The sequence below is a fragment of the Nuphar pumila genome, chromosome 10, assembly GCF_984573655.1.
Source record: "Nuphar pumila chromosome 10, dmNupPumi1.hap1.1, whole genome shotgun sequence".
Taxonomy (NCBI): domain Eukaryota; kingdom Viridiplantae; phylum Streptophyta; class Magnoliopsida; order Nymphaeales; family Nymphaeaceae; genus Nuphar; species Nuphar pumila.
Genome location: NC_143258.1, coordinates 85,348,871 through 85,362,776, shown reverse-complemented (window position 1 = coordinate 85,362,776; position 13,906 = coordinate 85,348,871). Strand labels below are relative to the sequence as shown.

At 35.2% G+C, this 13,906-nt stretch overlaps 1 protein-coding gene across 1 annotated transcript in view; it reads left to right on the top strand.

Annotated features, from left to right (window-relative positions):
• RST1 (ARM repeat superfamily protein) overlaps positions 1–13,906 on the top strand; it is a 77,594-nt gene that overhangs the window by 22,059 nt on the left and 41,629 nt on the right. The window contains exons 5-13 of the mRNA XM_090018451.1: positions 2,207–2,460; positions 3,293–3,467; positions 5,446–5,633; positions 5,788–5,888; positions 6,557–6,632; positions 8,806–8,937; positions 9,431–9,512; positions 9,603–9,675; positions 9,931–10,099. Coding sequence (XP_089874577.1) covers positions 2,207–2,460; positions 3,293–3,467; positions 5,446–5,633; positions 5,788–5,888; positions 6,557–6,632; positions 8,806–8,937; positions 9,431–9,512; positions 9,603–9,675; positions 9,931–10,099 — 1,250 coding nt within the window. The remainder of the gene's footprint in view (positions 1–2,206; positions 2,461–3,292; positions 3,468–5,445; positions 5,634–5,787; positions 5,889–6,556; positions 6,633–8,805; positions 8,938–9,430; positions 9,513–9,602; positions 9,676–9,930; positions 10,100–13,906) is intronic.

Sequence of the window (13,906 nt, the reverse complement as noted above, 5' to 3'; positions counted from 1 at the left end):
AAGTAGCTAAGGAGGTATTGGGTGAGTCTAAAGGCGGTGCACCACTAGGTAAGGATACATCATGGTGGAACGAGGATGTCAAATTAGCTATTAAGGTTAAAAGAGAGTGTTATAGAAATCTAAGTAAGAGTCGTGATAATGAGAATTTGGAGAAGTATATGATAGCAAAGAAGGAAGCTAAAAAAGTTGTTCGAAACGCGAGGGCTAAGGTATATAAGGAGGTTTATGACAAGTTGGATACCAAAGAAGGCGAGAAGGATATTTATAGGCTTGCAAAGATGAGAGATAGGAAATCGAAGGATTTGGGTATGGTTAGATGTATCAAAGATGAAACGCAAAGGGTTTTAGTCAAAGATGAGGAGATTAAGGAGAGATGGAAAGATTATTTTGATAAGCTATTTAATGATAGTCATGCTCAAGATCTTGGAGACTTCTCCATTCCTTTTCATGAGATAAATCGTGACTTCATGCGCAATATTCAAAAGAAAGAAATTGCAGAGGCTTTGAAGAAAATGAAATCAAGAAGGGCAGTTGGCCCAGATGGTATACCTATCGAGGCTTGGAAATGCTTGGGAGAGAAAGGTTTAGAATGGTTGACAAATCTTTTTAACTTGATTTGGCGAACAAATAAGATGCCTAATGAGTGGAGGAAGAGTACTTTGGTGCCTTTATATAAGAATAAGGGTGATATACAAGATTGCACAAACTATCGTGGTATAAAACTCATGAGTCATACTATGAAACTTTGGGAGAGGGTGATTGAGTCTAGGTTGAGGAAGGTTGTCATGATATCGGAGAATCAATTTGGTTTTATGCCTGGAAGATCAACTATGGAAGCTATACATCTTCTTAGACAACTTATTGAAAGATATAGAGAGAGGAACAAAGATTTGCATATGGTTTTTATTGATTTAGAGAAGGCATACGATAGAGTACCTAGGGACGTTCTCTGGTGGACAATGATGAAGAAAGGTGTTTCTCTCAAGTACATTAGTATAATTAAAGATATGTATGAAGGAGTAGTAACCAATGTCCGCACTTGTGGAGGGGTGACAACCAATTTTCCGATAACGGTTGGGTTACATCAAGGATCTGCTTTAAGCCCTTTCCTATTTGCGATAGTGATGGATGAGCTTACGAGATCAATTCAAGAAAATGTACCATGGTGTATGTTGTTTGCTGATGATATTGTTTTGATTGATGAGTCTAGAGCTGGGGTTAATGCTAAGTTAGAATTATGGAGACAGACATTGGAAGCTAGAGGTTTTAAGTTGAGTAAGAGTAAGACTGAATATATGGAATGTCGGTTTAGTAAGCAACGAAGTAGGGATGGGAGTGTAGTGAAGCTTGGTGAGCAAGATATACCGGTGAATGATTATTTCAAATATTTGGGATCCATCATTCAAAAGTATGGAGAAATTGATGGAGATGTAAATCATAGGATAAAGGTTGGGTGGATGAAATGGAAAAGTGCTACTGGAGTGCTGTGCGATCGTAGAATGCCATTGCGGTTGAAGGAAAAGTTTTATAGGACGACTATTAGACCCGCTTTACTATATGGTACGGAATGTTGGGCTGCCAAGAGACATCATATTCAAAAAATGAGTGTAGCTGAGATGCGGATGCTTAGATGGATGTGTGGAAATACAATAAAAGATAAGATTCGGAACGAAGAGATACGTAAGAAGGTAGGTGTTGCACCCATTGAAAATAAGATGCGAGAGAATCGTTTACGGTGGTTTGGACATATTCGGCGAAGGCCTAATGATGCTCCAGTTAGAAGGTTGGAGAAATGGGAAAATATATTAGTTAAAAGAGGTCGGGGTAGGCCTAGGAAGACTTGGATGGAGATGATAGGAAAGGATATGAATGCTTTGAACCTCACCGAGGACATGGCGTTGGATAGAAATGATTGGAGGAAAAGGATTCATGTGGAAGACCCAAAATGAATTTCTTTTTTGGTTCATATCGCTGACCCCAATTGTTTTGGGATGAAGGCGTAGTTGTTGTTGTTGTTGTATCTTTAAAGATCTGTAATGAGTCCATTCATTTGTATTCACGTCACATTTGCTTATGTTTTTGATGTTCTTGTGTTCTCTCTGATAATAATTGTGTACTCAAGCTCACCCTTTTATTCTGCTTCCAGTTGTGCTTTAATTTTATATTATGGTTGTTGATGCATGCAAATGTCACATTTCTCTTGCAGAATCAAACAAGACAAATGACAGTTTTTTTTATTTACGAGAGGAGTTTTTATTCATTTTTCCTGCAATTCATCTCATGGCATCTCCTGCTAAGTCTATTAAAGCGGCTGCATCTGATTTACTTGTCACCTTGGAGAGGCTAATAACAGATTTGTTGGCTTCAGCGAATAGATTCTCAGTCAGCAATGAGAGATTTCTTCATATTGCAAAACCTGAATTTGTTGCCCACAATTTTTTGCATCATTTGTTGCTTCAGGTTCTTCCAATTCCTGTCGCAGTGCTGATTTTAGTTTTTCAATGTTACTTATCTTAGTGATTCATCTTCTAGAAAATTCTTTTGCCCCAAGACGCACACACATATATGTGTGTGTGCGTGGATACTATTGTGAGCTTGGTGAAGTATCTTGGGGCGTGTCTTTCTTGAATGGCATGGAATTAGCTGTTTGATGACTGGTTGCTCTCTCTCTCTCTCTCTCTAGTATGTAAACACATGCATAGACGACACACACATGCAGATGCATATGCTTGAGCACATCTGTATGAGCAAACTAACTAGGTGTTAGATCAGTTATACAGTTGAGCTTATGTTTACGTTCTCATGTTCATGCACATTGAAAATATTTGATGATTATTGACTTTGCACAATTTCAGTGCATTATATCTGGTTGCATATACATGCTGAGGATTATGTCACACAGTCACTTCACTTAGCACGTGTATCCTGTCTTTACACGACACAGCATTACACATTGTGGACACTCCAGAATGCTTTATGGTTACATTCAAATCAGTTTCAAGTGCGGTCAACATTGTGTCATTAACTTTATCTATTTCTTTTCATGATCATGTTTACTTATTTTGTATTCAGTTGAATCCTACTTTTTATACATACATGCATACATATATGTGTGCATACAACCATGTCCCTGTGTCCTAATTTTGAGAATTATCATATCGTACCAAGCATACCTACATGGTATCCCATTCCTGTGTCCCTATCCATGTGACATAGGTTAAGGACATTTTATATGATATCTTATGTTTTATCCTTATTTTGTCAATTATTATTATAATTTTTTTGTTTTCAGGATCCATTGCATTCAGTAAATGCTTACTGCTTAAGTGCTATTCACAAAAGAGAGTTTGACAACAGTGAATATTGTGATAAATCACATGCGTGGCTTGCTGAACTAAGGGGCCACTTGTCAACGGCTGTTGAAAAACCAAAGCCTGTCTCTCAATCCCAAGATTATCTGATGACAGGTTAGCCACTAATTTAGTTAGTGTCTGGGTTCTGCATTTATTGGGAGATTGAAGAAGTGTTGGAAGTCTGGATCTTTTCACGACCTAGAAAGTCATGCTTTTGCAAATATGATATTCTAAACAAATTGTAAATTGCTAGCTAAAAAATGTGAATAAAAAATGCATCAGCCTTTGTGTGCACCCTATTTGTCATATTCCTACTGAAAATCCAGAAAAGAAAATGAACTGCACATAATAAAAGCAAATGAATTGCTTGCAATTCAATTTATGCATGCATGTGAAGATCCATTTGGCAGGTTTTATATGTGCACACGTGCATATATGTGTGTATTTAGACATGATATGGAAGATTAAAGTGGGAAGCAACGGCTGTAATTTTTTGCTAAATTGGAAGCAGGAAAAAATTATATTAATCTTGAAATTGGCAAATTCTTCTTAAGCTTTTACCATGAAGTGGAAACCAAGCAATATAGAAAAAAATGTGTGAACTGATATTTGTAGCTTCTGAAATTTCAACCTTTATATAGCAAAATGGCATTTGACAGGTACTTAAAAAATGATTAATATATTGTTACATCAAAAGATGCAAATTGATGTGACCTTTAACACAGCCAATGAGTTGGTGCTTTATGATAAATTTATGATTTTTGAAATTCTTTTCATCCCCTAATTGAGAGTTTTGCTCTCTTTTTGTCCTCTATATTCATCTTCATCTTACATTCAAATCCTTAAATATTCCAAGTGGTGCTCGAGCTTCTCTAGCTCTTAGTTTCTCCAAATGCTCACACCAAGTTATTTTGTGATTGCCTTCCCTTTCAAACGATGACTGGAGTTACTGGCAGATAGAAAAGCTGAAATATAAACATAAAAACATAAAATAGTTGTAACGGCTGCTAATTTGAGGTACTTGCTGAAAAGATGATAAAAAGGGGAATTCTTAATACTTTATTGACCAATGACAGTAGTCGTGAAGGATGTGTCTTGGTGGATTGGTGACTATTGGAGGTACAAAAGAGTGAGGATGAACTCTTGCAACTTATGTGTGCTTTTCAGATTTTTTCTTATGGAATCAGGAAGTTCACCAAAGTGAAATGAGCAATAATCTTCGTTTGTCCTAATGATACTTTAACTGGTGCACACCCAGGTGAGCTTCTTTCCATGAGGATCTGCCAAATTCAACCAAATTTTCACTACAGTCACTGTCCATGGTATCATGTCATATAGTTAAAAAAAAATTGTGGTTTTAAATGATTCACAATTACAGAAAGGCAGACAATAATGCCAACGATAAACAGCTACGAATTGAAAGTGAAATATAAATGGAAATCACTTGGTGAATAAAAGGCCACAAGTTCCTTTTTCAAAAGAAAACACCCATAAATATTCTGTCCATGTTTCCTTGATTTACATTTCTGATACGGAAAGCAAATCTTCCAAATAGAAATCCAAAAAATGAAGAATATTTACTCCTAAAATAGCTTTCTTTGGTGGTGTAAAGTCTTTGCACAGGTACAAGTAAATATCTTACAGCTAATTAAAATTCAAACAGTTCACTAAATTAATCGGAAGTTGACAGAGTATTGGTGGTTTTGTAGGCTCATCAAATTAATCACATACAACATAATATGGATTTCTAGCCAGTTCAGGTCTTGAAACATGCTTTTCTCGACTGTTTCTTGTATGAAAAGTTCTATCCACTTTGATACAATTTACAAGTTGCAGGTTTATGTCAGCATTAGTGACTCATAAATTTCAAGTGACCTTAAGGTTGTCTTGAAATAAAACGACCTAAATTGCATAAACTTTGCTGATTCACATAGATTGAGCTGGATCATCATGTGATTGATATCAATTTTAAGTACGTGTTGAGCTGCAGTGCAGCTGATTTGTAGATTGTTACACCACTGGATCAAGGTGTTATATGTAGGTCTTGAATCACATTATCATTCAGTGATATCTTTTCTATTCCTTAATGTAGGGATGCCGTTCTTGCTTGGTGCTGTTGTCTCTGTTTTAGTCACGCATCAAAATCTTCAGCTCTCTGCTATTGATACTTTGGCTTCTATTGGGAAAGTGGATCAGAGATTAGGTCTTTCTCTGCTGCTGGTCGTCCTCTTCTACAGTAGAATCATCTGCACTAATAGAAGGCAACCACCTGAAATTTTGGTAACTTGTGAATATTACTCCCCCCCCTCTCTCTCTCTCTTACATGCAAAATGTAATCATAACTATTTGCTTGCAGATAAGTTTGTATAAATGTTATTGGGTAGTCCTGTGTCATATTGATCCGGTTATCCTGTTCGTTTTTTTTTTTGGGCAGCTCAAACTCTTGAGTGTTCTTCCATCACTGGCATCACACTCTGCTGTGGCACCACTGATTATTCAGATGATATCTCCAATGCTTTGCAAGGATGTGAACCCGTATGGTATCTTTTATGAATGTTATCATATCCTGGTCATCTGCTGGCCTCTGCAACTTTATATATATATATATATATATATATATATATATATATATATATATATAAACTTTTTTGGGTTTGCTGCTGTTAAAAATTTTGCGTACATTTGAAAAAAAAAGAAACATTATCTTGCATGTTGCGGGCATTAACTTGCAGTTATTGTAAAAAAACTGCTTGTAATGGTCTATGGCTGTGTTGAAATGTGTTATTTATGTTAAAAACACAAACAAAACTAAGTAAGAACATTCCCATTCTCATAAATTGTAAGACATGGTTTGCGTTTTCTGCTTTATGTTCTTTGTGCAAGTGTTACGTCTCCAACCACCACAAATCTTTATGGATGTGTACTATTTATTGTTTATTACTGTATCATCATGTTCCATTACTTTCATGGTGTTTTTGTTTTATTTTTTTCGCTTATTTATATTTTTAAAGCTTACTTGTCTTTGTGCTGTACTTTTTTATGCATCTGTGATCTTAAATCCAACTGGGACATCCCCACATTGTCTATCAAAAAAGGAAAACTAGTTCATATCCTAAATTTTGCTATGTTTCAGCTTTTGAAGCACATCTCAAGTTAATATCACATGCCATTTTAGCTGATTTGTATTTGATTTATCTTTGCAGAGTGTTGTATGCATTCTCTATTCGGTTGCTTTGTCAAACATGGGAGGTCTCAACTAATGCCTTTGAGCATTTGCAAGTAAGATTTTATGTGTTATATTAATAAAGTAGGATAGTCATTAGTTTATTTTGTAATATTAAGTTATACTATGCTCGTATTTGATTTATGTATTGTGTGTGTGTCACTGTGAATAAATCATTGAGTCTGGATGACATTTGACCTGTCAGTTTAAGTTGCTCCAACTTAGTATGAAATTATGAATAGCTAGTTGCTCATAATAGATGAGTATAATTACTAGATACCAAAATGGTCTTAACTCTAAAACTGAAGTTATGGACATGTATGCCTTTTAATCTAAAACAACTTAAATTTTTGGATGGTTTCCTTACCCAGTGTTGTGACTGGTGAAGTTGACACAGAACTCTTTACTGCATGTCAAAAAGAATCTAAACTTAATCAGCTAATTATACCCTTAATATATGAGTTATCATCCAAAATAAACTTTATTCTTAGAAGTTCTTTCTCTATACCTTGGTTGGTGGTGCATATAGGTTCATCTGTCCATACTTTGGGCTCTTTCTGATGGATGCAAATGATAGTGGTGGTCCTTGGACACGGTTAGATTGGAAATTGTCTACAGGCAGTTGGATTGGAATTTGGAAATTGTCCACAGTACTTCATTGTCGTGGCCTTCGGCAGCTGGCTGTATGCGGATAACACATAATACCATGCACAGGTTACTTACTAAGAACTTTGAAACCTCTTCTCGGCAAGCAGCTTTTCATTCCACTACAATTGGGTTGTTTGCATGTATGGATCCCTTAAGCTCACTATCTGCACTTAATCATTAGCTTTTTATGTAATTATAAGGCCATAAGTTTACAATGAATGCATCTTTTAGTGCAACTCAAACTCCACAAGAAAATTGCAAGCACATCAGAACAGAAGGGTATCAAATTATTTTGGCGATGAACCAAAAAGCAATGCTTGGTCGCATGTTCAACAATAACATGTATGAAAGATCCGGTTGATTCTTTGAAATTCCTACATGCTCCTAATTTTTCACGCATTGACTCATGTATGGATGCAATTATGGAATGTTACACTCCTCCAGAGAACCAGATGTAGTCTTTGAGGCTTAACCACATTAAGGTGATAATTTGCAATTGAACTTCTTGTTCCCATGGACTGTGACTATCAAAAGAACTTGATGATGTTCAATGTTATTGGGAAAGCCAAATTTAATCATGAGAGCCACATGCTTGTCAACCTTTCTTTAGACCAAAACCTCTCATTTCATGTTGGCCCTCCTTCATGCCTGTGACTAGGGGTGGCAAAACCTGACCCGACCCGCCAACCCGCCTCTTAGGCGGGTTCGGGTTGGGCTTAAGCCAACCCGTTTAATAAACGGGTCGACCCGCGTAACCCGTTTATTAAACAGGTCGGGTTCGGGTTGGGGGTATGCCAACCCGGCTGACCCGTTTAATAAACGGGTTAGGCGGGTGGGTCAACCCGCCAACCCGCCCCGCCAACCCGTCTGCCAAGCCGCCGGCCCGCCAACCCGTCCACCCGCCAACCCGACCCGTCAACCCGACCCGCGAACCTGAGAACCCGTTTACCCGACCCAACCCATTTATTAAATGGGTTGGTGGGTCGTGTCGGGTTACCCGTTTATTAAACGGGTCGGGTTCGTGTTTGCCACAGCCGACCCGTTTCATAAACGGGTCGGGTTCGGGTTGAGGTATGCTGACCCGCCAACCCGACACGATTGCCACCCCTACCTGTGACATGGTTGTCCACCATGCATTATGTAAACAAAACCTTGAGTCTTGACAGTTAATATAGCAGAACAACATACAAGGTCTCAGAAGTTGCACACAAAGAATAATGCGCATGATGACATGCAGTTCCAGTGGCAAATAAGACATTAATAACTAATTTATGGCTCTGCAAAATCTTAAGGAAAATGTAGGATGATATTGGTAGTAATTTCTGTTAATTGTGTTTGTATCTGAAGTGATGGTATGAGGCATACAATGCCGAAGAAAAAACTGCAAGGCTCTGCTCTTTCGGATATTTGCTAACACAGGCTCCTACAACATTATTAGGATTTACTTTCATCTATCTGCTTTATGTAAACACATTCAACTAACTAATTTTTTTTCTAATTTGTCTTTAACAGCTTTTTGATATGATATAGTCTATTTGCAAATATGCCATGATTGAATTAATTGTTGTCAACTTTTTGTAGGGAACTTTGCATGCTAATGCATTTCTTAAGTTCACCTCAGAGAGTGATATATGCATTAGCATTGCTGCTTCCATCCGTGATGTGTGCAAGAAAAATGCTGATAGGGGTGTCGATCTGATTTTATCTGTATCTGTAAGTATGTTATACCCTATGTCACACGGACTCTTCTAACAAGGCATCACACCCGCGTCACACCTGCACCCAAGCGGGTGCGACACTTGGACACAACTTCCTTTGTGTTAGGTGAAGTCAACCACAGAGGTCCATTTCTATCCAAAAGTAGATTTAGTTAACCCTAATCAAGTCCATTTTTATTTATATTGTATATATAAATACATAAATGCACACAAATACACATAGTGTTAACTTAAAACTGTTAAAAATTATATATATATATATATATATATATATATATATATATATATATATATATATATATATATATAACCCCGGCACCCAAGTTTTATTAAAATGCCGCATTGCCGCATCCGCATCCGCATCTATGTGACATAGGTTATACCTATCAGCTAATACTAAATTTCACTTTTTGCCATTTGTGATAGCCCATTCAGTGTCTCATCTATAACACCATCTAAAAATGTTTGATTATCTTTTGAGTTTACAGGCATGCATTGAGAGCCGTGCACCAACTATCCAAGCTCTTGGACTGGAAAGCCTTGGTCATCTTTGTGAAGCTGATGTAGTTGGTAAATCTTGAAATTTTGCCTAATTTTTTATTATTCAGTTAGGCTTTTTTTTTTGACAAAGTGAAATAACTAGCTTGATTTTTCATTCAGATTTTTATACTGCATGGGGTGTTATTATGGAGCATGTCTTAAGTTACTCTCAGGTCCCTATCATCGCAAACAGGTGAATGATCTTGAGAGGTTCCTGGCATTACATTTAGAGTTGCTGATTTCGTTGTATATATAAACAAGTCATTTTCGTTTTAGGGGTTAGGTCATTTTAAGAGTGTCAATAACTTAATATGGTGTGTGAAACCTGATGCCTTCATCTGGAATTTTTGCTTGTTTAATGGGAAAACTTCATCTGCCTTGTGAGCCTGTAAGCTTATCTGGTGGGCAAAATTCATATTGTAATTGCACTTTTGCCTCTCTGTTGCAGCTTGTCTGTCCTGTTGCGATGGGGATCACTGGATGTCAATGCATATCCTGAAGCATCAAAAGAAGTTTTACGTATTTTATGGGAAGTTGCATCTCCTGGACATATTGGTCATGAATCTGAATGGTTGAAGTCACGTACAACTGCTTTTAAGTCACTCTCCTTTTACGAGGTCTTGACTAGGTCTTGCTTTTACTCACATACATAGCTTGATTGTTTAAGATTTTTTCTTCCATATAAGCTATGTCACACGGACTCTTCTAACAGGGCACTGCACCCGCACCTAGGCAGGTGCGACACTTGGACACAACTTCCTTTGTGTTAGGTGAAGTCAACATTTCTATCAAAAAGTAGATTCAGTTAACCCTAATCAAGTCCATTTTTATCTATATTATATATATAAATACATAAATGCACATAAATACGCATAGTGTTAACTTAAAACTGTTAAAAATTATATATATATATATATATATATATATATATATATATATATATATATATATATATATATATATATATATATATATATATATATATATGCTCCCCGCACCCTTGCACCCTCGCACCCAAGTTTTTTAAAGTGCCACATCGCCGCATCCGCACCCGTACCTGCATTCGCACCCACACCTGTGACATAGCATATAAGCTATATTTACCACTTATATTGGTATTAAACTCAGAAATAAATGAGTTATCATGTTAAAAATCATCATTCTTAATAAGCTTTAAGAAACCATCTATTTTGCAACAATTTTTATTTATGATTACCTTTCAATATTATAATCTTTTAATAAATATTTTTTTTAGAGCAAGTTCCAGTTTTTAGATTTTATTTTTACCAGCATTTCTCTGTGATTTCCTAAAACAAAATATACTTCTGATGTCCAAGCAAATTTTGTGTGTATGTGTACTCACCCATCTATGCGCATGTGTCTTTATTTTTTGTGTGCATATGTGTACCCGAGTGTAATGAAATAGAATATGGGCTCATACACCTCAAAAGAATCACAAATACACGCTACAATGAGCACAAGCACAAGAGCCACTAAGGGCCAAGGATAGGGCACACACAAACAATCTAAAAATGGATATTTTATTGATATTCAAATGATAAGAATGCATAGAACACAAGGGACAAGAAGTCCCATATATATACAAGAACCAAAAGGGAGAGGGAGGCCAATATAGCTGTTAGCCGTTGGGAGGCCCCAACAACTATATTGGTCAAAAGACCAATTTGTCCTTATCCAAAATTAAAAATAAAATTCCCCTAAAATACATTCTAAAATAAATAAATAAATATATATTTATATATTGATATATATACATAATATGTATGTATTCTCATACATATACATGTGTATATATATCTATATCTCTATATATATATATAAAACTATATATATTTACATAATATACCTATCTTAATACTCTCCTCAAACTTAGGGTGTCACAACTAAGAGTTTGTCAAGTAAAAAGTGAAATCTAGGAGAGGAATAGCCTTGGTGAAAATGTCCGCCAATTGATACTCAGATGTCGCATATGATAGTGTAACGATCTTCTTCAAAAACTCTTCCCGAACATAGTGACAATCAATCTCTATCTGCGTGGTTCTCTCATGGAACCTATGATTTCTCGTGATATAAATTGTACTTTTGTTATCACAACATAATCTTGAGGGTTCTATTTGTTAAGTTGTATATGTATATATATGTATTACCATAAATATATATTTGTTTCATATTGTACATATATATATATATATATATTCATATATATATATGTATGTATATTTTATTTATAATGATGTAATAGGTAATACCCTTCGGGGTATTTTCATCAATTCATAGCATTGTAATTGGCTGTGCCCATTAGGGGCACATTAATACTTTTACTTTATTTTGTTTCTTTGTCTGTTTCTGTTTTTATAGGTACTATTTGGTCAAAGACCAAATAGAGCTCTTGGGTTCTTTTTAGACTAGTCAACATAGAGTTGACTAGTCAATAAAGTTGTTGGAACAATCCAACAACTATATTTATAGTTGTTGGAACATTCCAACAACTCTATTTGGGACTACTAGTCAATAAAGTTGTTGGAACAATCCAACAACTATATTTATAACTGTTGGAACATTCCAACAACTCTATTTGGGACTACCTCGTGTATAAATAGTTGTGAACCCCCCTTATTCTCTAATGTTCTTGTAAAGCATTCTAACTAATTTTATGAGTATATTATGAATAAAATGTTATTTATTTTTAATCTTGTGCCTTAATGCATGGTATTGCCTTTAGTGGCTGTTTGTATTGCCTATATTTATACCTTGTATTGTCCTTTGGTGGACTTGTTCATGTGCATTTTGTGTTTGTGTTATTGTAAGCCCTTTGAGGCTTTTGTTTGTTTTTCTGCATATTTCATTACACTGTTATGTTAACTCCCAAGTCTTCTAACAGTTGCCTCAACCACACCAGCTCAAAAGTAGTAGTTGCCATAGCCTCGTTCCACAAAAAACCGAGGCGAGGCGTAAAGTGTAAGCCTCAAATTTTTTTTGAAAACTTTTAAAAAATTATAAAAAAATATCTAAAAATACAAATAAAAAAATGCTTTATTGATGAAATAACAACCAATAAGAAATATAAAATCTCAAATAAGTACTAAAAATATGAGATTAACATATAAAAGTAACTAAAAATTGATTACATAATTGGAAAATATATGAGATTAACCAACAAAAGTTAAAATATACTAAGAAACTGATTACATAACTGAAATAGCTGAAAAATATATGAGATTAACTTACAAAAGTTAAAATATATGAGATTATTCTAAAAAATATGAGATTAACTTATTAAAGCAACTAAAAAACTGATTATATAACTGAAAAATATATGAGATTAACCAACAAAAGTTAAACTATACTAAGAAACTGATTACATAACTGAAATAATTGAAAAATATATGAGATTAACCTACAAAAGTTAAAATATATGAGATTAACCTACAAAAGTTAAAATATATGAGATTATTCTAAAAAATATGAGATTAACATATAAAAGTAAGTTACTTTTATATGTTACTTTAAGTAACATATAAAAACCTATGTCACATGGGTGCGGGTGCGGGGATGCGACACTTTCAAAAACCTTGGGTGTGGGGGTGCGGTAAAGAAAATAAAAAATAAATATATGTATGGTTTGGATCAGATTTATTTTAGCAATGTAAAAATATAAAAATATATATATATATATATATATATATATATATATATATATATATATATATATATATATATGGTGCGGAACATAAATATTTTCAATGTAAAAATGATAAAAAGTATTATTTTAGCAGGTATGGTTTGGATCTGATTTATGTAACCTTATAAGGTTCGGGTATGGTTTCTCTTATGATGAGTTCAATTAGACTCTAGTCAAGGATCCTGGTATGGTTTCTTATGATGGATTCCATTAGACTAAGTCTATAACCCAGTACCATTATCTCATATAGGGTTTGAGTTTGATTTCACTTAAATCCGAACCAAACCCAACCCAACCCAACCCGTTGACACCATAAAATTGAAAGTGGGCCTAACCACGAGCGATAATGTGGCGCTTCACACTCATAAGAGTAGTGATAATAATCTCTCTCTCTCTCTCTCTCTGATGCGATGATCGAGGTGGAGAGCTGGAGAGGTGAATGTGAAGTCTGTACAACTCATTTAATTCATGCCTGACAAAGCGCATCATTGAACCAATATGGTGTTAGAAATGATATCCCATCTTCAACACAGGAGAAAGAGAAGCAGAGAGGGAGAGAGATATCGATGGCTGCAGAAAAACCCCACTCAATTAGGGTCTGCTGTATTCTGTATTAGATATACACACGTACATTTTATTAGGGTACAAAAACACTCTTTACACAAAGTATAGAATTTACAACTTGCCATTAATGAGCATGTGTTTAAATATAACTTAAAAA